The following is a 25334-nucleotide window of genomic DNA, read 5'->3' as shown; positions in this document are numbered from 1 at the left end:
TGCTTTAAAATACTCAAATTACTCAAATTAAAGCTGAAAAATCAATATAAGCAAACTAGAAAGACACAAACAAATAACTAAATCTTAAACTAAAACTAAAAGCTAATTCAAAATATTAAGAAATAGTAAAACACTTTAGTGAACCAGATTCGTTATTTCTGTCATTGAAATGTTTCTTAAGGATACATTAGCTCAATAATATTTGTCCTAGTTGTAAGCCTAGCCTAGAATATAGAACAAGCCTAAAATGGATGACAAGCAAGTTAAATATGTCTGCAAAGCAGGATAAAATATGCTCTAAATAAATCAGGACCTCATTACAGAGCGAGACACCAGCCTGCAGAACTTGGTAAAACTCCAGGGAATCTGACAGGGAGTAAAAGAATGTAAGGGGGACAAAAGGGGGGCACAGTATTGCTCAGGTTAGCAGTTGTCTGACTGGGAAAGGAGGAGGTTGAGAAACATCCAGTGTAGTTTCTTCCCCAGAACACCTTGTTAACAGCCAAACCAGAATAATTCCTCAAAATAGCACACAGAGACAATTTGGCAACCCAAGATAAGCGCATTACTGTGATAAAGCAATTATGAATCATAACAAAAGAAACAAATGAGTGAATACTGCACTTTATTTGTGCATGTGGTTTAGCAACGTAAAGTATAATTGATTCTCGACGGGATATCTCACTCACCGATAAGGTTGGAACGACCGTCTCCCAGAGGATAACGCTGGTAGCGGGGCACAGGGAACGGAGGCAGTTTGTGGAACTGGGAGTGCAGCAACGGCTCGAGTCTAGAGGCCGACGGGTCAGAGGGGTAAAACAGGTTGAAGATCTGTGAACATGCAGGCCGGAGCTGAGACACTGCAGGATAAAGAGAAAAGAAAAAGCTGTCAAAATTAATCGTGAATATGATAGAGGAGGAAGAAAACATAACAGGAATGTATTCAGTGGAGAATGTGCCCTAAATATTAATTAGAGAATTTCCACACCAACCCTGGACAGCTGGAAGCACAGTGCGTCTCATTGCAAGCACCAATCCAAGAGGACAACCCAGAAGAAAACAATCCGACACCTCAAAGTCAAAGCGACCTGGATTCAACAAACTGGTGCTGCTGTTCGGTCTCAGGTCTGTTCCATCCTGTATCAGACTGAATACACACACACACAAACAAAAGACATCTACTTATAAACTTACAGTAGGCCATGTAGTTGTTGCCTTTGGTATTTTGGGAGTTAGTTATTTAAAGCAACAGTCCACACAAAACCTACTAACACCAGTACTTTTCCTTTTCTTGTCTTTTTCATTTAATAAAAAAAAAAAAGAAGAAGAAAAAAAAAAAAAAAAAGTATATACACCTGGCTATGCGTTCTATACTAGACTGAGACTTGTCATGGCACTTGTATTCTGTTGTTGTTCTCTTGTTGACCTGACTGCTTCTATTGTTCTCATTTGTAAGTCGCTTTGGATAAAAGCGTCTGATAAATGATTAAATGTAAATGTAAATACTTTGTGAATTTCCCTCATTCCATTCAAGACACAGATACATGTGTTTCTTAATCAGAATAATTAATAAGAGTCCAAACAGCTGATAAAAACATTACAATAATCCGCAAGTGATCCAAACAAATACAGTTCATCAAGTTCTGTCTTGTGAAGCAAAAAGCAGCATGTTTGTAAGAAACAACAAACCCATCAAGATGTGCATTTTTTTTTACATTTAAACTGTTGCTTCTGGTTAAAATACAAGCCCTATATTCACAATAATGCTTTCTACAGAATCCTGGATGGCCAAATTTTCATTTTTGGTGAGCTATTCCTTCCAGAATACCCAGACACAGCTGTCCTCACAGATATCAGAAAATGTGCATATACCTTGATATAAAATCATATTCAACCCCAACGGTTTACAGCACAAATCTTTCTGTTGGACTGTCAACAACTCTTCTAACTGCGTTTCAAATCTCTGCCCTGTTTTCGCACACAGTTTATCATTATTACCATCATGCTAAGAGCGATGACAGAAAAACTCCTGGCTATCTCACTTCAGACTGTGTGTGAAAAGTGTGAAAAGGATGGGGTTTACAGGACCCTGGGGACAGATGATTGGGAGTGAAATGTACTGTAGTAGAGCTGAGAGGTATGGATGAACTAGGTGATGAGACTCCCTCAGATTCAGTGCTATCAGTCCTTTATGAGAAAAAGTGCTTTTGTCCAGTACTCCTCTCAGCGACCCTTTAGTGACTGCACAAAGGTGCAAGATATGAAAACCTATGACAAGATAACTTGCATTGTAAGGGCTGGTAATGAAAAGGTCCCCAGATCAATCATCAATAGGAAACCAGCATCATGGTGCCCTTAAGCCAGCATTTTTACAGGAAAAAATCTACTTACCGTATATAAAAAGAAAAAGAAAAAGTTTATTTACATTTTTTACATTTTGCATAACAATATGTATTTTCTATATTGCAAATAAAATAAGATTTATGTAACAGAAAATATATTGCACACACATTTAAATATACAAAAAAAGGGGGCTTGTTGATGAATTACCAATATATAAAACATGCATTTTGACAAAATATTAGGCTGAATTTCTAAAAGCATTTTTGTGATAGCAAACATTGCAACTAGGAAATACTAAGTAAAAATAAACACTAAAAATTTGTATTACATTATACTGTTACAGTATATTACAATAAACATTACAGTTATAATGTTATACATTATATTTTATATTAAATAATTTCAAATATTACACTTTAATAGTAAAAATTTACATGTAAAAATGCTTTCACTCAATACATTTATATTCAAAATGATAAATAATAAAGATTTTCCAAGCACGTTTCAGTACTTTCAAATATCCAGATTATATTATATTTTCCTGACTGGCTTATGGGATTCAAGACCTTCGAACATGGGATAGTGCATTTTATTTATTCTCATTTGTGCTCACATCATATTTGAAACAGTTTTTGTATTCCCCAGTGACTCAATTTACCCCTTGACATGACACAGCTTAGCCCCACTTTATTTAATTTATAATTTTATGCACCATGACAAATTGCTAGCTGTAACTGAATGCTATTGTTGTATACAGCAATATTCAGGAACTTTTTTAATAAAAGAGCTTTGCTGGAGACTCACGGCAACAATATTGCAGAGAAATCTCTCTAGCCACATCAATACCCTAAATAGGATCATTTAGAAGATGAACAGTCAGATATTTGGTCTTTTGCTGCTGTGGCATTGAGCAACTTCTGCTTCAATCTCTCATACAGTATTCGCACACTGACTGCAGCTGTGACTATTAATAGCACTGCAGGCAGACGCAACATACCATCAAGCAGCCAATATTGATAAACAGGATTGAAGGAAAAATGTGACACATATACAGATGGCTAGTCCAGAGGGACACATTTGGGTCATCTTGTTCTGATTACTTATTACAAAAAAAGAAGCATATTAAATAGAAGCACAGATAATCCTAAAAATCACCAAGAATGCTTATATGCACCGAAAACAAGTAAAATATGCCAATTTTCTAAAACTAATTACAAAACTAATGACAATTTTCCCTGCCATTGTTCAAAAACATTTTTTACCACACCAATGATAACATGTCAGTCTACTCAAAAAACAAGAGCAACATTGACACTCTTCAGAAATTGTTTCTGCAAGGAGAAAATATTGTAATAGAAACCCTTCTAGAAGCAGGTTAAAATTCTGGTGTGTGCTCTTTCAAGCATGCAGTACCTGCTGAGGAACGGGTGGTGCTGGCTGCCAGAGGACTCTCCATCATACGAGTCGCTCTGTTTGCGGCTGAGTGGAGTTTTCCTGTTGCGGGTCTCACTGGGGGCAGATAAGTCAATGTTGCTCCTGCTAAGACGTTTGCTGGAGCTCAGACTCGGACTGACCTCAGGGTTATCCTGAGTCTGTGGAAAGCCAGTTGAACAAAGTCATCGTTTATATAAATGTGCAAATAATATAAATGAGCACTAAAGTACAGTGTCTGGATGGTGTGACTGATGTGACAGCTGTTCTGTGCTCCCTGAAGATCACAATAATGTGATAGGAAAACCCAAAGGAATTTGCCCAGAAGTTGCTCTTTCATAGCTCAGAAGGCTTAAATGAGCTCTCAGTGATGTTTCTTTACCAACTTTGTCTCAGAGGGTTCAAACGATAATTACAAATAACTGAATAGCTGTTAATTAAGAATTCTAAAGAAGTTATAAGTAAAATATAATGGAGTTATGTATAAGTAAGATATTTGGGGTTTAAAAACCTGTGAACATATTGTAATGCAGACATGAATTCAAAGAGTAGGGTGAATTGTGGTTGATTGGGAGACTTTTTCCAAGTCATTTCAATTGCTAAAAGTGTCATTTCCGATTCACTCAATAATAAAATATAGTTATATAGTTAGCCTTCATTATGTCAAGCTGACTGTCAAAGTGCAAAATTGCTACTAATGTTGCAAGAACAAAATTAATGCAACTTAGGTCTCTGGTTCACATAAGCTCAAGATACTTTAACTTTACTCGTGTATTAGTATATTTATTGCTTTAGAAGTATTTTTCATTGATAACTAATGTAGTAACTTATGTTAAAAAATGGAAATCTTATTGTGAATTGGTACATATATTTCTTTGCCATAATCATTTATTACAAGCATGAATAATGTAATATCACTGTTAAATGTAATATATTTTTAATATATCCGTATCAGCTGATATCGCTAATTTCATTATATGCACCTTTTACATCTATTTTCATTTTGCACTTTATAAAGTTGTGAACCCAAATTGACTTGTAGCTTTACAAAAATTACGGATTCTAGTTTTTATTTTGAATATATCGTGTTTAATATATGGCATCTGTTTTAATTGTCAACAGTGTATCCCTAATCATGTGTGTTTCAGTGTTTCTGTACGTACCTTTAAGCTCTCTGTGCTGTTATGTCGGCTGCTGTGTTGCGGGCTGTTGCTGAAACAGAGAGCATCGAAACACAGCACACCTCCCACACAGTCACCCAACAAACACACCTGTATAAAACACACACACACAAACTAATTCAGCCAGAATCAGTGCAGCGTTTTCCCATGCAATCAACACCGTCAGGCAAATCTCAGGATTGCATAATGACAGCTCAATCTACAGGGCAGCCTAACAGTCAGTAACACATTTAATTAAACGTACAGAAACAACACAGCTGCAACTCTATGCTTTCCTGTTTACTGTTGAGGAACACCTCTATGGTGAGCTCAATTAATGTATAGACATTCCACTAACAAACAAATCCACAGGGCTAATTATCTGTGTCAACAACTGACAAGCCTGTGGCATGCTGTAAATGAACTACAAGGCTATGCTTTGTCAAAAAGCACCCCAATTTTATCCCCAAATCAGAAGGCTAATATGTTATTTAAGCACTATTTGAATGGTCCGACTCCCTAGAGAGTCAACACTTGACACGTAGCTCATAAACTGTGGTCCCCACTTCAGGAAATCATTGTGCCTTCTAAATTGACAGGAGTGTGTTATTGGATTAATCATGTGAGATTATGGAGTAAGACGAGTGGAAAGACTGCCTCCTTTTCGTCTGTTTTGAATGACTCATCACTGATGAGTCACTTTCTCTGCCAGAGACCCACACACCCTTTCCACTGTTGCTCTGAACAGTTTGCCTTCCTAATACTGAGCTGGGACCACCCTCATCTGCCTGTGAGGCTGAATCTCATTTGTTATGAAAAAAAAGTTTTTTTCAGAACAGAAACTAAACTCGCAGCCACATTTATCATTCCACTGCAAAGTTCTGAAAAGAAAGTCATGTATATGTTCAACAGAGGGCAACGGTCCTGCCTACTTTTCCCATGCCGTTGGTATTTTCCATTCATCTTTATTTCTCAACATCTTTGGTAAAGCACAATAAGCCATGATCCAAACCAACAGCTTCAATAAGGGCAGAGAACTAAAATCCCATTAAAAACACTGTGAATTATATATTTAACATAACTGAACAATGGTGAAATATAAAATGATTCTGGTAACACTTAAAAGCCTTTATGTATAATGCATTATAAAAGTAGTTTTAATGCATAAATTATGCCTTGTAATGAACGTTATAATCCATTGTACAATCTAACAAGTAATTGTAACCACAGTTAATACATTATAACACTTATCAATTCATTGTTACACTATGCATTTTAAATTAGGTTAAAATTATGACGATACAATATAATGTATTACAACACACATCATGAATAATTGTAATGCATTACACTTTTTAATAACCTTTTATAATGCATTATATATAAAGACTTTAAGTAAAGTGGTACCAATATTCTTCCACAGTTGTTGCGAGTATAGCAAGATTGACTTTGAGATTAATTAATTATTTTTCTGTGATTCATGGGATTGGGTGTTCCATGTTTTTTGACGCAATTTACTCAACTTTCTGATTGGTGGAATTTTCTTTACAGCATTATGGCTAGTGTAGGTTTTCACCAGGAATTCTACTGTTAAGCATAATTCTTAAAAAAAGAAATAGTTAAATTACCGCAAAATCATGGCTTCGGCAAAAGCATATACCATCAATTAATATTGGAGCTCACAACAGGCCTGTCTTTAAATACCCATTTAATGATCAGTTATCAGTTTCTCTATGGAGAAAATAAATAGAATTTATTTACATCTGAAACCTGACATTTGCAAACAACTTTGTATAAAGGGTGAAAAAGTATTTAATGCTGCGATAATCAAAAGTAAGCTGCTTGGTTTGACTGGGACTTCTGTGTAAGCAAAGCTTTATGCATGAATCAAAATGTTGCTAATGTGAGCACACCTTGAGATTGTTGGGTGCTCCTGAACTCACCTGCCCCGTGAACCCCTGTCCTTCTGGAGACTGCAGAAAGCCGTGGTACACCTGGTTGGCCCGAGCGATCACAGTTGCGACGGCGTCTTGGTAGTGTGGAGCAGCTATGGCGAGTAGTGGTAAAGCAGCCAGAGGTAGATGGTCTACGCTGCTGGACACGCAACTCTCGTCATAGCTATAAGGGTTCAGACTGTGGAAGTGAAGAGCATGTTAGTATCCAAACTGGTGACCCTTTGCCAAAGCAACAGACACAAGACATTTTAGTTTTGCTACCTTCTGAACTTTAAGAGATTAAATGAATTAAATGGATGACCAGCTACAATGTTCCAAAACTAGCCCAAACACTTAACATTAAGTTAGAACAACCAACGGGTAGCTGGTTAGCTCATTTTACCCAATGATTTGCTTAAAACATTTAATGCTGCTGAAGTGCTGATTACCTGTTTTTACTAATTAATGTCCAGCTTGAACCAGCTAATGTCCATCTTCGGCCAACAAGAAGAGCTAGACAAACTCATATCATTTAAAGACCAGCTCAGGCCAGCAGATGACCAGTTCTGACCGACTAATAACCAGCTTGAACCAGCTAACAACCAACTTTGACCAGCTAGAATTGATGGACAAACTTACGACCAGCTTGAAGTAGCTAATGACCACCTAGAAACCGATTACCATTTTCCAATTCACAGCAAAAAGGTTCTCAGCAGAGATCATTTAAATGCATGGCTCAGGTCAGAGAGATGACGATGACGCAATGTGAGAAGAAGAATTGCGGAGAAGCATGAGGTGCTTTATCATGCTACACTGCATGAGTCCACAGAATAAAATAAAGAGAAAGCTGAAAGATTGCCCTGCCCCAACACTGTCACCTTGAACAGCTGTGCTAACCTCAGAGCCATCGATCAAGCACAGTGATTAGCGCCCTGAAGGCTCTGACAGCGAGACAGCTGTGCTCGGGGTGGGAGTACTGATGATGGAGGGGTACAGGCTTTTTACAGCCCAGGCCAGGACTGGGGCAAGAGCTTTACCTGTTTGAGGAGAACACATCACTCAGTGGTCTAATTGTGCAAAATTCAATATTTGATAATAGGCTGGAATTTGAACCAAAATGGACTCATCCCACCGGAATTTAAACTTATATGACAGGAAAAAGCATTCAAACACAACACAGGTAAGGCATTCTGGGGAATGAATAGTTTGTCTATCCATCTGTCGGTCGGTAACATCCATCCATCTATCCATCAGCGAGGACTATAAACATTCAAATCTCAATGTGTTAATATTTTTTCTGAACTTTTAAACAAGGCATCAGTTACCATTAGAAGTTAGAATTTCAAATGATTTGAACTCAGCTTCTTTACATTCAAATTTCAACTGCGATTCCACATCCCATTTGCTGCCTCAATACAAAACCAATGTAAATTCAACTTTGATTTGGACTTTAACAGGCATTCTCATTTCAAACTGAATGGCGCCACAGATATGAAATCTCCAGGAGTGTAGGTGTGATAGGCTTCTGCTTGGCGAAGTGTGGCACAGGCTACTGGTGATAAATGACTGTTGAAGGAGAAGCCTCCAAGTGGAAGTGAGCAAGTAACAAATGGATCTGTCTCCTAGAGATCTGAAAATGTAGTCAAGCTCCTTTTATCATCCTTTTGACTGGGGGAACTATGTAGCTCTAGGAAGCCTGTGAAGGAAGTCAAAGAGAAGTCACTTCTCTAATTATAATGACAACCCACAACCTCATTGTAATCAGTCTTCACTGACATTGCCTGTGCAACACAAAAGCAGGTCCCATTAACATCTTACTCACGGGAAGGCAAAAACCAGTTTTTTCCTTCTTGTTAATAGTCTACTGCTATTTTTCTTCTCTAAAACATGAATACATTTCCTCCAAACTGCATTCTGGCCGCTAATCTTTACCCTGACTCCTCACAAGGCTAGGCTAATGTGCTATGACCCAGTGTGAACAATAGTTCCTGTCATGTTTACATGAACTTTCCTGGCTGGAGAAGGACATAGCCATTACAGTAACAAGCCCGCAGACCAGGAGCCAGCCCTATTAAACATGCTCCACAGCAGGAGAGGGTTCAAAGAGCACCTCCAAACCTCACAGTATGGCCCCTCACCGGATTCATTATTTATTTACACCGTCTATAATTAATGTTTGGCCCATGCTAGCAGCTGGCATTGTTGCTGGGGTGCTGTTTTACCTAACTAATATGAATATGGCAGGCTGAATACGAAGTCTAACAACCTGTCTTTTTTTTTTTGAGTAATGACAGTCTCTTCTGAGACTTTTTAGTTCTCATATCTCTTAAGTGTAGCATCGCTGACTGTTAGAAATGGCTGTCCTTTTGTGAAATCAAATGGCTATAGTAAGAAAAATAACAATGATAATCAGTAATTAAGTTACAAAAAGAGACGTAATCTATAAAACGTTTGCCAGAAAGAAACCATTAGGTCTAGACAAGGCTAACATCAAAAGCAGTATTTTTTTTTTTTTTTTTTTTTTTTCTGTGTTGGGTGGTTGCTATGCAATTTTCTGAACAGTTTTAACATGCCAACATTGTTGCTAGGCTGTTCTAGGTGGATGCTAGCACTGATTTAGCGTTCTGTGTGGTTGCCACGTGGTTACTTCAGTTAGAAGGTAAGTCTGTGCCTTTCTTCACTAGGTGAAAATTCAAAGTCACAGAATAGTAATAGCACACCTCTTCTCAACAAGCAGCATGATTTGATGTGTTATTCATGTCCTTAGTAGAAACGGCATCTTAAGAACCGTTGTCTGTCAAAAAATGTCTTTATCTTTGACCTGCCTGCACTCTTTACCTGAGGGGAGTAGAGAAGAAATCTCACCAGAAAAAAAGCTAGTGAGGAAGCTGCAAGGAAATTCGGAGACAAGTAGAAAGAGAATGAACACTGAACTTTCTTGTTTGCCATAAAAATTTGATCAGATGTTCATCTAGTTTCCCTCCCTTAAGCTGTGAATACTAAGCTCTTGTACAAGAAAATGTTAGGTTAGTACTAGCAAACACTAACAAAGGTGACAGTAAAGACATTTTAAAATGTTACATAATACTTCTACTTCAAATAAATGTTTTTCTTTTTGTACTTTTTGAATTCTTTTTGAATTTTTCTATTCATTAATCAATATACCTGAAAAAAGTATCAACATTTCCATAAAAATATTAAACTTTCAACACTGATAATAATAAATGTTTCTTAAAGGGGGGGTGAAATGCTCGTTTTCACTCAATGGGCTAGGTGCACAAGATGGCGCCGGTGAGCTTCAGCGACGCGAGTGTGTGCATACTTATTTCCGGTCTTGCGACGCTCGCATTGACTGTAAGGGAAACTTACAACGAAACTTGGCTAGATGTATATAATTAATGATTTTCAAATTTAACAGCCGATAGTGGTATATCAAAAACATGGGGAAACATCCTCCCTATATTTTGCTTACCTCTGTGTGGAAATTCATCAAGATACAACGCGGAGATTGCGTTATTCTTCTGTTGATTATGCGGATCAGCGTCAGGTCAGGTCCACAGGGATTTCTTCTTTCAAACACAAACCTCTCAAATATGCAATACTTTTCATTTTCGAAGAGCTCGTTTTGTTCTGTTATGTAAGATAAATGTTTCTGACTGTCAAACGACGCACAGAGATTTCTAATAAAGCATGTTTTATTAACTTTATTTGATAACATAATTTATAACTAACTGTACAATTAAACGTAATATAATTATGGTAGGTTTGCCTTAAATAAAAAGATCGCTGTTGGCATTCATGTGTGGTTTTATCTGATTATTTGTTTTGTGAAAGATCTGCAGCATAAATCATTATCTGTCTATGAGTAGCCATGTATATTGTTATTGTTTTGCATTAATTATCAGATTAAACAGATATTAAAATTAGTCATGTATTTTTTACTGTGTAAAATAATAAAATATGTTGTGAAAATAACGATGAAACAGACTGATGTATGTGTACAATTGAGAAATGGATACTTCTGAAGATAAATCGCAGCCCACATCTCACGAGGTAAATATTTAATATAAATAATAATAATATTAAATATTAATAATAATGCAAACATTTTCGAGAAATAAGTAATTTGTACATTTACATATTTGGTAAGATAAAATACATTATATAGCTGTGTATACACACCATGAGTTCAACTTTCATTTCGTGAACAGTAGTGAACATTAGTGTATTTAATTAATTCACCAGACCCAAACATACACAAGTAACAAATCCACTGGCTCAGTTAACATTTGTAGTATAGTGATAATAGCAGTGTATATCTTATTTGCATATCAAGTGATATTATAAATCCTGTAAACATATAGAAGGTAATATTTGGACTTCTCCGGTTCTCTGCACTGACTTTAAGCACAACCGGAAATATCTACGCACACACTCGCAAGACCGGAAATACAAGATGGCGGAGATATGCAACTAGCCCATATCCTGTTAATCTTGAGTACCTATAGAGTAGTACTGCATCCTTCATAACTCCAAAAAGTCTTTAGTTTTATTATATTCATAAGAGAAAGATAGTCTGTACCGATTTTTTTTTTTTTTGGAAGCTGTGACATATTTAACGGCTCTGACATTGACTTGAGGAAAAAACCATCATCCAAAATAAACCATGGCTAACAATCAGATTCAGCCGTTTATTTATGATCCAGAATCAGATCACAAGGCTGAAACTGAATGAGAGCAGCAGCAACAACGACTCGCTCCGAGCGGGGCTCTCAACACACGATCGTGACCCTTTTTCGTTGGGATTGCATCATCCTTAAGAAATAAACGATACACAAATCCGGCGTCAAACTGGGCCTTGTTTGTAAAACAAGCATCTTAGAAACGCAGGGAACAAACAAAAACACTTGCACAACTCCGTTGATGCTCTGTAAAAATAAACTCCGTCCACTGGTCACTTAATGCTGTTTCTCTTTTGGTAATCTGTGCAGGGTTGTCTCGCCCTGGCAACCAAAAACACTCCTCCTTTTGTGACATTTCGCGACGCTCTCACTCTGATCAGTGAACGTCTGTTGTGCTCTCAGTGCTCTGCTATACGGGAGCGCGCGCTCTTCCGGGAGAAGTGTCCTCAGGACCCATATAAGGAAATTCCGCTCCATCTAACGTCACACAGAACCATACTCGAAAAAAACTTTCCGAAACTTGTGACAAACCGGAAGGAGTATTTTTGGAACAGAAATACTCCTTCAAACGTACAACTTAATTTTTTAAACTTTGTCCATGTTTAGCATGGGAATCCAACTCTTTAACAGTGTAAAAAACTCAGTATGCATGAAATAGCATTTCACCCCCCCTTTAAGCAATAAACCAGAATCTTAGAATGATTTCCGAAAGTTCATGTAATACTGAAGACTGAAGTAATGGCTGGTGAAAACTCATCACAGGTATACATGTAAATAAATTTAAATAGAAAACATTACAAGCTGTAATATTTAATATGTAATATTGCTTTTGGAAAGTAGTGCATGTAACACCACAGTCTTAATTCTCTCTTATGAATATCAAGTGCAAATAAATAACACAAGAACTTATCCATCAATCTAATGTCATACTAATCCTAACATATTGATTCTACCACCCTCATTAATGATGTTAGTATGACTCACACTAGCAGAAGTGACCCCAGTTCAAAGACAAAACCTTCCAAGCCTACTCAGAACAAATGAAGATCCCTGTACTCCCTGCTAGCCTGCTCCTCAGGCAATGACTGTTGGGTCTCAAAATAACCTAGCTCCAGCTGAGGAGGCCAAGAGGAAGGAGTTTCGATCAATAACACACCTTTAGACTGCCAAAAAACCTCTTGAAAAACACACGCTGAAATTAACCAAACATTCACAAACACTGCTGCACGTATGGAAGTCATCCGTTTGAAGATCTAATTTGCAGGAGCGTCTCATTATCAATCTCATTTCTGTTTCTGACACATTAGCACTCATTAATGAGATCTCTCTTCCGACCATTAGGGCCAACGGGGCTCAGATAAAAGATATTTATCTGAAAGCTTTGCCTTTCTATCACTCAATCAACCTAAGATTGGTAAATAGTACACATTTCCTCATCCTTTCCATGATGTCAGGGAGCTAACATCTGCCACAAACAATCCCATTAATTTATAACAGCAGCTCTAAATTTGTAATAAAGTTAACAGGCGTAAATTTCTTCAATGTTTATATATTATCTCATAAACCAGTTGTTTATCCTATAAACAAAAGTCCATAACTATAAATATGTGACACAATATGCTTCTTCTGTTTTTGCACTACCAATGAAAATAGCTCAAAACAAAATGCGACATTCACTTGTTGTTGACTGGTTCCTAAATTAATCATAATCATGTAACAAATCAGTTAAGTAATGATTTTAATGATTCATTTAAATCATGAATTAATCAGATTTTTTTCAAACAAATCAGTTGAGTAAATAATTCAATGACTCACTGGTTCATGAATGAATCGGTGTTTTTGACGAAAATTGGTTAAGGGGGACACACTTTACTTTGAGGTCCTATCCTCGCTATAAACAAACCATTAACTACGACTTTTGCCTCAAAGTCCTAATTTGCTTCTTTTTAATAGTTAGTAAGGTAGTTTTTAAATTTAGGCATTGGGTAGGATTAGGGAAGTAGAATATGGTCATGCAGAATTTGTGCTTCAAAAGGACTAATAAACAGCCAATATGTTAATAATGAAAATTGGTCCTTATACTCTAGTGTTACCATTGAGGGAATGGTTTATGAACTTATTCATGACCAATCAGTCAGTTAAGGGAATGATACAATGACTTACTTTTGCCTGAATAAATATGTATCCGTATCTTTGAACAAATTTCAAACTGACAGTTTGTGCAAGTAAAATGAAACGGGAAAACCAAAACTAACTGTTGCTTAACTCTATATGCAATATATATATATATATATATATATATATATATATATATATATATATATATATATATATATATATATATATATATATATATATATATATATATGATACTGAAGTAGGACACAAGTAAGCAAACTAAAGTAGCATAAATGGTCAAATGTCAAAGATTCAGGCCAAAGACTAATGAGGAGTTACAGGTTGTCTAGGTCCAAAGCACAAGAGTCAGCAAACTTACACCACCAAAGCTCACAGGTGGTACTGTCCTCGAGAGACAAATCAGTGTGCACCTTCTTCCCTTCTAAGCTGTGACAGAGCCCCAAATTGTTTTACTACAGGAATCACGTACTGAATTGACTTGCACACCGTGCTTTGGTGAGAGAAAATCAATGTGGAAGCTTTTTTGCCAGATTCGCTAATTGGAAATGCTGTTTGGAGGTGGCAAACACAAAGCTCCATAACATTCCGCCCCTCGTTTTCTCTTGTGTGCTTCCTCTCCACATACACTAATGCATGTGCGAGTGTCATGTGTGTGTGTGTGAGTCGCTGCTTCATACACACACTGTAAAGCCACTTCTGTAAGCACATCTCATTAAAAGAGGAAACTCATTATCAGCAGTGATGGCTTGACAGGACGGCACACAGGTCTCAAAGACAATTCCCAAAGCTCTTAAACTGATAAAATGAGAACATACATGCATGGCAGCTATACTGAAAGATGATGTGTGCACTATAAAAGGGTCTCTAAACACAGCAGTGAGCTGTCTACATCTGAAATGTCTGTCAAGAGGGAGAGAGCAGTGAACATTAACTGGGTGATTCTCACAAAAACATGTCCAGGTCACATTTCACCTCAACATCAATGAATAAAGAAAACTGAGACAGTAAAACACTTTTCATTTAAATAAAATCATAATTAAGGCAGCAGCAACTGAAATTAAAATGACTAAAAAAGGCTATGATAAAAGAAAAACGTGAGCAGTCACAAAGCAGGCTGTAGGAAGGATGAAAAATTAAAAATTAATATAATTGCTTAAATATATTACTTCAATATTTACTTCAAGAAAACATCCTTTTAATTTGATGTTTTGATTTTGGAGTGAAATGTGACTTGGACAGGTTTTGTAGATACACCCAATTGTTTAGTCCGGTTTAAAACGTTGCTAGATCTCAGCAGAAGATCAAAGTCTCTCTTGCTGATCCTGGTCTAAGTAACAAGTAAACTGACCGCCTATGCCTTCATTAATCCTGTGGGAAGCAAAAGGAAGTCGTGTTGATGAAAGAAAACCCCATTGTGTGATTGTAAGGGTGTGTGTTTGTGTGTATTCGGTATCCAGGGAGCACGATTATGACCTGCAACAAATACTCGGTCTCTCCCAGTAGGCTGTTGTTCTTTATTATATCACTTTTATTATATCCCCCTCTCTCAGTACTGGATAAACGCAGACAGATAGACATAAAACGACTCATGGTTTCTGCATCTTTGTCCTTTGCTCAGGTCAGTATAATACTCACTGCAGCTACATCCACTGAACCATAAAACCACAGCAAAAGAGGAAATGCAGTTTGTATGTCACTCATGAACAGGGTTTACCAAGTTAATCTCTGTGGTACCCCAATGACTGACATTTTTTTTTACTGTGTGCGCCATGGGAGTGGGCAGAGATTGTGATCATGTGATCAAAGACCCTTTCTGACACTATGGAGCTCCTCAATCTTCATTGCTTCACCCAGGTGATGACAAAAGACACAAAAAAAGATCTATAGAAAAAAAATCCCTCGGAAGAACCCAGAGCCACTGAGCTCTCGAAGCAATGGATCCGGTTTCACAGCTTAAAGGGAGTCTGTTCATTATAAAGGCTGATTCTCACAGAAAGCATTAGAGTTACATGCTTACTTGGGGCTGTCGTCTTACTGCTTATTCATTTCATCCCTTATAAACGAAAAGCAGCATAGAGGGATGACTAAATTCATTAATGTCTCTCTCATCACGCTAAGCTTAGGCTTTGAATCTTATCTGCACTCTTTTCTACCTGCATGAGATGAAGAGATGCTGTGTGAAAGGCAATGCAATTAATAGACTGCTCATTGCCTTCTGTAGTAGAAGGCAAATGTGGGTTTATTGGGAACACAAATTTGTAAATGTTGTTACATTCAACTTTTTTGCTTTTTGTTCTGTAAATAATTCTAAATTGTTATAGTCACTGGATTCTCACAACTTTAATACAGAAGTTCTATTGTAAAAATGAGGGCTGCAACATAAAAAAAATGATCCCTTCTGGACTTTTCCATGTGAAAATGCACGATTAAAAAGAGTAGGGTCTGTAAAGAGCTTTTATTTTGTTAGTATTAATTTCTTGCACAAAACAAACATTTATTCAACAAGGATTAAAAAAATTGATCAAATGTCAAAGTGTGCATGTACAACGTGTATTTTATGTGTCAACATGTACAATGTTAAAAAAGATTTATATTTCCAAAAAAGCTGTACTTTTTAACTTTCTATTAATCAAAGAATCCTGAAAAACAGTGTTCACAAATGTTCTAAGCAGCACAACTGTTGTCAACACTGATAATCAGACATGTTTCTTTAAAAGCAAATCAGACTGGAGTTACGGCTGCTGAAAATTCAACTTTGCCATCACAGGAATAAATTACATTTTAAAATATATTCAAATAATAAATACCATCATTAAACAATATTTCACACACTGCATACTGTATTTCTGATCATAAAAATACAGTCCTGGTGAGCATAAGAGACTTCTTTCGAAAACATTATTTTATCTTCTGACCCAAAACTTTTGAACAGCGGTGCACCAGGGGCCCAATGGGCTCTTATTTGAGGACATAAATTTGTAAAATGTTTTTCAAATGTTCTTTAGTTGTAATGGAGTTGCTCAGCTAGCTCATAAAACCAACTCCCAAGACTGCCCAGTGACTGAATCTGTCAGCATTTCCCCATAAAAACGAGTTTCATGCTTTCAGCCAGTTTCACCTGAGGGTTTTCCAATGACATCAGAGCAAAGCCTCTAATTATGTGGCATCTCTTTCAAAGTGTATATGCACAATGGCGCAACATATTCCATTCTAGGATATTCAGCCATAGTACTGCTGGAAGGAAACAGTAATGATATCAGGTGCTAGCATGCATGGTATTAACTTCAAAGAATACCATGGCCCATTTCCAAAAAAACATGGTCATTAAAAAGGCTTTCAGTAATAGCTACTTACTTTGACACAAGGCAGAAGGCCTCAGCGCATACGGCAGGGCATGGCACCAGCTTGATGACGAAATGCTGAGCTGCAGCTTGGAAATGAGCTTGAGACACTTTTTCCAGCACTGAGGACAGCGTGTTTACATCTGCATTCTTCGCGCCTGGCTCTCCGCCCGCTAGGTCCAGTATGTTTCCCCCGTGAACCACCAACACCAGCACATGCGTTTGACATTTGTTCTAGGGAACAAGGAACATGGAAAGGTCACGGCACAATAGCATAGAAACGGAAGCAGTAGCACACTGAATATTCAAAAAGATCATCTTACCTCAGCTTCCTCTAGACCGTCAATGCTAGTCTGTGGGACACATTTTGACCTCCTTACACGGTAGAGATTCTCTGAGCCCCATCAGAAAATGAGATGGATAGATGGGATTTATATAAAAAGAGAGAGAGAAGGTGATTATAGCCACTTTGCACAGATGCACCGCAAACAGAACCGCAAATGATTATTGATCCTGCAAAGCCCACTCATCCCCCTTTCATTAATGATTTTACCTTCCATTTATTTTCTTCATGAGATGACACAGAAAATGTAATGTTATTATCAAAGCCACATACTGGTACCATCATATTTCAAAACACGTCAATAAGAAACAGACAGAGCTTGGGATTTGTATCAGACAAAGCCCTTCATTTTGATGTCGGCTGGTGTCATACAAAAATAACAAAACCAAGTAACAAATTGCACACAAGAGGAATTGAACAGAACCAACAAAAAGCCATTTGGTGTCTCTGAATCTCCAAATAAGACCGCTGGCCTTCAGCCAATGTCATTATACCTCACCTTCACCATTCCGCGCTCTATTTTTTTTCTATTTGTAGCTTCCCGCTCTGTTCTGCCAGCTCATTCTCACACTCATGATCTAGCGCTCCTGTTCTGGCTGGCCTCCAGTCATTCAGTCAGCATGGAGCTCATGTCCATGCCTTCTCAATACCTTTTATCAGTCTATCTGCTTTTAGGAGGTAAATGCTGGAAACTCACAATCCACAAGGTGAACATTTTTATTAAATTTTTATCTCTGAAGTGGTTGTTCATGGTAATATGACACATACTGTATAAACTGCATCTCTTCTATTTGACAACTGCAAACTTATGAATAACAATGGTTGATTTTCTTGTTTTCTTTTCCACATTATTAATTCAACATATTGTCAAATTCCAGGTGTTTTTTCAATCCCATCATTCTGTAATGACAAAACGCCATTCATAAACAGAGCATGTTAAGAGTTTGTACAAACAAACTCAGCATTGATTCATAATCAATCCTTTCGGAGACAAGCGTGGGAACCGGCACATATGTGAACCACCGGAATGATGTCATAACAACCCCAAGCTACAATGACTTCAAACAGACTAAGCTGATGATAGACCAGACTAGTTCTCTTAATGGCATATTCATTCACTTCTAAATCACTGGGTCTCCAAGGAGCAATTGCGTTCATTGAAAAGCTGTACTGACTGAAAAAAAAAAAAAAAAAAACACCCAGTAGTGAGAGTCTGTGCTCATTCCAGCTGCAGGCTTTCATTCACAGCCGCACCACGAGGAAAACAGCCGGGGCACTGAGCTCTGCTCTGTCCTGTGCTGAACACTGTATACACACTGCCAATCAGCCAAAGCATTATCAGGCTCACTGCCACTTTCTTACTACTACCACCTGTCTGACTGCCTCTCCAGATGCTGCAAGCCACAAACCAATTCAGCTTACATAATGAGCCACATATATGGATAATTAAAGTAATAAAATGTAATACAATTACAATAAAATTAATTGTTCAAATGTTATTTCAATTGCTATATTCTTCCAACTTACACTGTTGTACGTTCTCTTTGGTCATGCCGATAAAGCGAATTGAATTGAATTGAATTGAATTGAATTGAATTGAAGATAGATAGATAGATAGATAGATAGATAGATAGATAGATAGATAGACAGACACAAAAAAAAGATAGACAATCAAACAAAGGCAGACAAATAGAATGATAGAAGAAACAACAGAATCATAGATGGATTAACAGACAGACTGACAGAATGATGGATAGATGGTGAACTTTACGTGTTAATGAAATTCCAAAACAGGAGTTTAATGCTTTTCTAGAGTGGCAGAACAGGGAATGCTGAGAACGCCCACAGTTTAGCCTCAATTGGTCTCAAAAGGTAAGAAAGCGATGGCAAAGCAAAGCAATAACAACAAAACCATTACATTGTTTTGAGACCAGGTGGGTCCCGAGCAAAATTATAGACAAGATTATTGATTCCCCTCCCATTCCTCACACCCTCTGGTCCAGAATGTCACTTCTCTATTAATGCAATGGGGACAGTTTGTTCTTATTCACTCTGCTCTGAAGTTGCCTGCCTCTCTTGCTTTAGCTCGTGTCCTCTATTTCCCACAGCAGCCCAGTCATCCAGCACTACCCCTGCAGATTTATAGCATCCTGTAGAGAAATACAGATTCAAGGGACAGGAAGAAAGATAGAGCAATTAGAGAGAGAGAGAGAGAAAGAGAGACAACCACAGAGGGCAGTGAAGAATGTGACAGAGAAAGAAAGGAGATGGACAAAGATTTGACCACTCCAAGCAATACGTAACATCTAACCAACAACTCTCTTCTTTCAGAGGAGCAAAACTAAGTAAAAATAAAAATACAAATCAACCAATGAGTAGAACTGCTCCTTCAGTGACTGAGCCTGTTCCTCTTTTGAGGACAAAATCATGCAGTTTAACAAAAGATGGATTTTTCCCAGGCAAACCTGAACAAATCTGTAAGCTGTATGCCCACATTTGTAAACATTTGTAAGAATCGTGTATCGACGATAGTCAGAGATATCTGCGATAGTCAAGACGATATTAGGCTCATTCTACTCTTAATGTATATTTTTATAAGGCGGCCTATTATAATTCGGCTATTAACCTGACCAGCTATTTCACTTCAGCAACGCATTTCACACACACACACGCGAGCACGTGGGCAAAAGAGGATTGAGCCCGGTTGAATAAGATTCCATCCACAAACAGATGTAAATCATCTGCAGATATAAGGTATTTCATTGCATTTTAAAAAGTAATCTGAACAGCCTATATATGTGCAATATTCTAAACGAGCCGAGTTTAATGCCACAGTTGTGTTAGAATGCATCTCATTCTTGTTTCTGTGGCGGTGCGTTTAGCTCAACATGGGGCGCACACCTGCGTGGTTTAAAACATTAAATAGTTATGCTATGACAAGAACAAAGAGTCTCTCTCTTGCTCCACCCATGCACGATAATATCATGTATCGTCGATCTCATGGGCTGACGATATGACGATTTGAAAAATGACCATATCGCCCAGCACTAACACACACCCGTAGCAGTGGGCAGCCATTTATGCTGCGGCGCCCGGAGAGCAGTTGGGGGTTCGGTGCCTTGCTAAAGGGCACCTCAGTCGTGGTATTGCCAGCCCAAGATTTGAACCCACAACCTTAGGGTTAGAAGTTATACTCTCTAACCACTAGGCCATGACTTGCCCCATAAATGATCAATTAAATAAATGATATTTACAAAAGTATTTTACAAAAATATACAGCAGTGCTACCTTGTGTTCACCAACAAAAACATCTACAACATTTTTCAATTAAATCCGCAAACTTTCCAAACACAAATGCACCAAAACTGAAAATTCTTGGCCGAAGCCAAAGACAAATGAAATGAAACACTGGTCCGAAGCCTGAATACAGAGTAACATTGTTTCAGCGCAGATTTTTTGTCTTGCTTTGGATTTTGAACCCAGGCTATCAAGCTTGCACAATTTGTGCTTGTTTTATAAAACAAAACATTGATTCCACAGTTTATTTACTAATTGTTTAAGGCCATCATATCATCATACAGTAACCAGCAACAACCACCCCTTCCACTTCTCATCAGAGATATGAGATGCAGATGCAGTGCTAAGCAGTCTCTCGCTGTTGTTGCTTGCAATGATTTTTGCATCATTCTCAGACAGTTTTAAATGCTTCCACACTGCAGATATGTTTGCTGCATTAGCACTGTCACTTTTCAGTGAAACTCTGTCATATATTTAATGTCACATGAAATTCAATAAAATGCACAGCTTACAAAGAAAAATATTTGGCTCGATAGTGGAAAAGTAGCTTATGTATCGCCCATGAGAGAACGTCATGATTCAAGACAAAAATTATCTCAGCTGGGAGCACTTTAAATTGCGTGAGGACAAGACAAAGGCAGTGTCAGATGTGAGATTTGAAACTGGCCTACCACAACAGCACATCCAGTTTGAAAACTGAGAGTTCTGCAAGTATTACGCCTGTAGTATATTGCTGGTGTAAAAAATTAGCTGATTTTATTCACAATTTTACACGTGATAAAAACGTGAACTTAACTTGCTTGGAAAATAATTGTGAATACGGCAGCCATAAAAAAAAAAAAAAAACGTACAGTAGCACAGCCTAATAATAATTTGTTTATATTAAAAGTATTGCTCTTAACAAGCCTGGCTGTGTGTTTTGTATCACTAGTGCAGTGTCCGTTCTCCGATCATATACGCCCTGCAAGCGTGAGGCGTGCCGCTTCTGCCTCGCGCGGTTCTGTAGTTTATTAAAAGTTGATTAAATCTGAAAGTGTCGCGTATCCTTATTGCACCAAAATGCGAAGGTTCAGAATGTTAAGAATGTTCAGCCCCCTCCCTCTGAAGCTTTGAATATTCGGTGTTGATTACTATCGAAGCTTCGAAGATCAAAAAATGGTATTTGAACCAGCATTACAAGACTGAGAGAGAGAAATAAGGAGAAAGAGATCAAGGAAAGAGAGAGAATGAGAGAGCAACAAGAGAACAGAGTGACAAACAGAGAGAGAAAAAAAAGAGTGAAATAGATTGAGATTGAAAGCGATAGAGAGAGGAGGCTGTTCAGAATGCAGATATGCATAAAGTGGAAGTAAACATGAAAGTGTTGCCAAAAATACACCTGGGTTGACAGCAGCCACAGGCGATTGGATGAGCTCATGAAGAGATTGGACAGAGAAGTGAAGAGTACAACTCAACTGAAGAGAGCTAGGAATCATATAGATGAATTGTTGCAAGGATCATATAGAGAACCAAAAATGCAAAAATGGACACGGAATGTAACTAGTTTGACCAATGAGTTGAGTAAGCAGCAACTGTAAATTCCAAGAAAAGCTGACTTCTGCAGATGAGATGCAAAAAAAAAAAAAAAAAAAAATTCAAGGCCATAATGATTTAGTGCTTAAATCATAAAGCTATATAATACTTATTGTTTTCTTCTTTTTGCAGATTTTAGCAATTTGCTTGATTTTTTATGGTATCTGGTTAACAAAAGTATATTAAATTCACACTATACTGGTGGTTCTCTACCGGGGGCTGGGGCCCACTAGGGGGCCTCAGCAAACTTTCAAAGGGGCAACAAGATGACTTGGTTGACTGTTTTATTTTCTCCTAGGCTTGATTGTGTTTATGGGGTGCAGTCTAACCTGTTAATGCTTGATTTAAAAAAAAAAAATGTATTCCTTTATTCCACATTTGAATTATTCAATGAGTTCCTGTTTTTTTTAAACCACTCCCTCAGAAATACGCAATTGGTTTGCTGGTCCAGTGTGCTGTGATTGGCTAAACCGGCAGTGCTTGTCTGAATGTCCCGCCCCTCACCTCAGCAGCATGTGCTATGGTTGTAAACATTGGCATCATCTAAATTGCTTATCAATTTGAGCCCGATTGAGACGCAGAGGATATTAGTGAAGATTATTGCGCAGAACCTGTGCAAGCACGGCTCTTAATGGTATGTTTTTTGTTTGTTTTTGTCTCATACTTTTAGATACGCTGTTATTTGTAAATGTTACTGCTTTGGTTAGGTTTTAATATACGGTTTTATCCTGATTAAAACTGTAATACATTAAGACAACAGCACACGCATATATTTATATAACATCTTATAGCTATGAGAAAATGAGTGTATGCTATGAGCTGATGATCTGACAGAGAGAGAGAGAGGGGGGGGGGGGGTGCACAGCGTGTGCAAAGCAGGGCGACACGAGGAACAGAATTAAAAACCGCTGCTTAAGAACATATGATTTTGAAACTTGTGTATCAATAAGAATCACTTGAAGACAGAATCGCAATTCATATATGAATAGATTTTTACATGCACTCCTAGTTTTCGGTTCCTCTTCTCTAAAGCAGCAGAACATGGCCTTGCCCCCTTTGTTGTGTGTTCCCAGGGGTGGGGTTAATCTGGGTTTGTGATGTAACGAACACAGGAAGTAACTCGTTGTAGTCCCATACAAACCATTTTTGTAGGCGTTAAACTGCCAGAATTTTAAAAGATGAAATCTCTGCTTACATTGAACACACTAACTAATGTTATCAATCAACCACCCCTTTAAAAAGAATTAACTAAATAGATTATTATAATATATGAAAATAATATAACTAACTTAAATGCTACAAAACCAAACCATGAAAAGTGTAATAATATTTTTCTACTTTTTGGTTTTGAACTATATTGTTTTTAGTGAAAATAATAAGGATGAATAGACCAATACTCCCAGTTTCTGTTAAATCTGGAACAAGCCTGGAAACAAGAACCCATAATTCTAGCAGATATATTAGAAATACTGAAAATACTAAGGTTTTGATTTTATATTATGTTATTAAAAAAAAAAAAAACTACAATATCAATGTTAATTTATCATTATTTTATTTATTTATTCATTTTTTATTTAAAAAAATATAAATAAAAATATTATGTATATTATGTTGGACTTGGACATAAACATACAAACAGACCCCAAATCAGAGATGTACGGTGTTCCAAGCGGTATTTGAATGGATTGCTTCAGAACATTTGTGGAACAGTTACAGGCTGTCACTTGCAATGCATTACTGTGAGACACATCACAATGAGTTTGGTGTCACTGCCACATGGGAAAAGTGGGCGATTTCAGGAAGAGCAGAGCAGACATTTTTGACCATCTGCTTGCCAGGGAACACACCAGGCTGTACCAAATCCCAGGTGCAGAAAGTTAAAAATAACAGATTCCAGCTTCTCATCAAATTTGACAAGGAGGCAATATGTTCAGTGGAAATACATTCAGCAATCTGACCCAAGCACTCACCCTCTCAAATAAGAGAATATACAGTAAAGGCAAAACACAAACTCTGTCTCTATCTCTCTCGCTCTCTCAAACACACACACACACACACACACACACACACACACATATATCACCACAAATTGAAGGCACATCACAACAGTTGTGTAGTGTTAACACTGAACAAGCTCATTTATTCTGGCTAGATGCATCAACAGCATTCATCTGCCATTGCAGGACAGAAATGTGTCAGCCACTAGAGATTCTGATGTAACATTCATACTGAGGTACAGTCATAGTGTGATTTAAAAATCTGTCAAATCTATAGTCTATTCTGTTATCTATTGAGCACATTAATGTGGAGACAATTTTGTTGATTATAATAGGAGTGAATTAGTTTTACCACCTATCGTCCAGTGTAAGGATGGTGTTACTGAAGGTTTTTAACCTAAAATAGAATTACTGTAGGTTTTATTAATAAAACAAATTAAATTAAATACAATACAATAAAATTAAAGGCACCTTGATATATTTTTTTAAGTATTATTAAATATTAAGTATGTGAAAATGTGAGTTCTGGGTAAAGAGGAAATGCGAGACATAAACTTAAGATGGGAAATTATCTAATGAAAACTAAATTATTATTATTATATATTTTTTTTATTTCTTGGTAGATTTGAATAGCATAAATAACCAACATCATGAAGGGCCAGGTCATAATTCTTACTATTCATCTTAAACCATGCAATGTTGTTGGCCAACTGGCGAGTATAATGTTTTATATACTTGCGAAAGCCAATTTTACTTTGCTTTAGCGCTTGGCAACTGTTAATATTGGACCCCAAACACATGGTTCTCAGAACAGCAGACTCTGTCACAGACTGGTATCAGTGTCCTGGCAGATATATACAAGTTAATACAGCAATCATGAGCTCAGACCTCCTCCTGTGCGAATACGCTGCATCAACACCTAATTATGGTCCTTTTCCTTCCTTTTCTATCTATCGTTCTCTCTGTGGAGTCATCATATTGTTCCTAGCTTTGTGTGTCTTCAGTTTTCCCTGCTTGTGGCATTCTGTGGTTAAATGGAGAAAGAAAAGGAAAGAAAAGTAATTAAATGGGAATTAGCGTGTGAGGGAGATTGTG

At 37.4% G+C, this 25334-nt stretch overlaps 1 protein-coding gene across 1 annotated transcript in view; it reads right to left on the bottom strand.

Annotated features, from left to right (window-relative positions):
- The window catches only part of pitpnm3 (PITPNM family member 3), a 72889-nt gene that overhangs the window by 17311 nt on the left and 30244 nt on the right, over positions 1 to 25334 (bottom strand). The window contains exons 4-10 of the mRNA XM_052576392.1: positions 17354 to 17424; positions 17044 to 17264; positions 6878 to 7067; positions 4938 to 5045; positions 3757 to 3935; positions 993 to 1147; positions 690 to 860 (exon numbers count right to left, since the gene is read on the bottom strand). Coding sequence (XP_052432352.1) covers positions 690 to 860; positions 993 to 1147; positions 3757 to 3935; positions 4938 to 5045; positions 6878 to 7067; positions 17044 to 17264; positions 17354 to 17424 — 1095 coding nt within the window. The remainder of the gene's footprint in view (positions 1 to 689; positions 861 to 992; positions 1148 to 3756; positions 3936 to 4937; positions 5046 to 6877; positions 7068 to 17043; positions 17265 to 17353; positions 17425 to 25334) is intronic.

This window comes from Carassius gibelio, chromosome B15, assembly GCF_023724105.1.
Source record: "Carassius gibelio isolate Cgi1373 ecotype wild population from Czech Republic chromosome B15, carGib1.2-hapl.c, whole genome shotgun sequence".
In the NCBI taxonomy this organism is placed as follows: domain Eukaryota; kingdom Metazoa; phylum Chordata; class Actinopteri; order Cypriniformes; family Cyprinidae; genus Carassius; species Carassius gibelio.
This window is presented reverse-complemented; position numbering and strand designations above follow the sequence as displayed.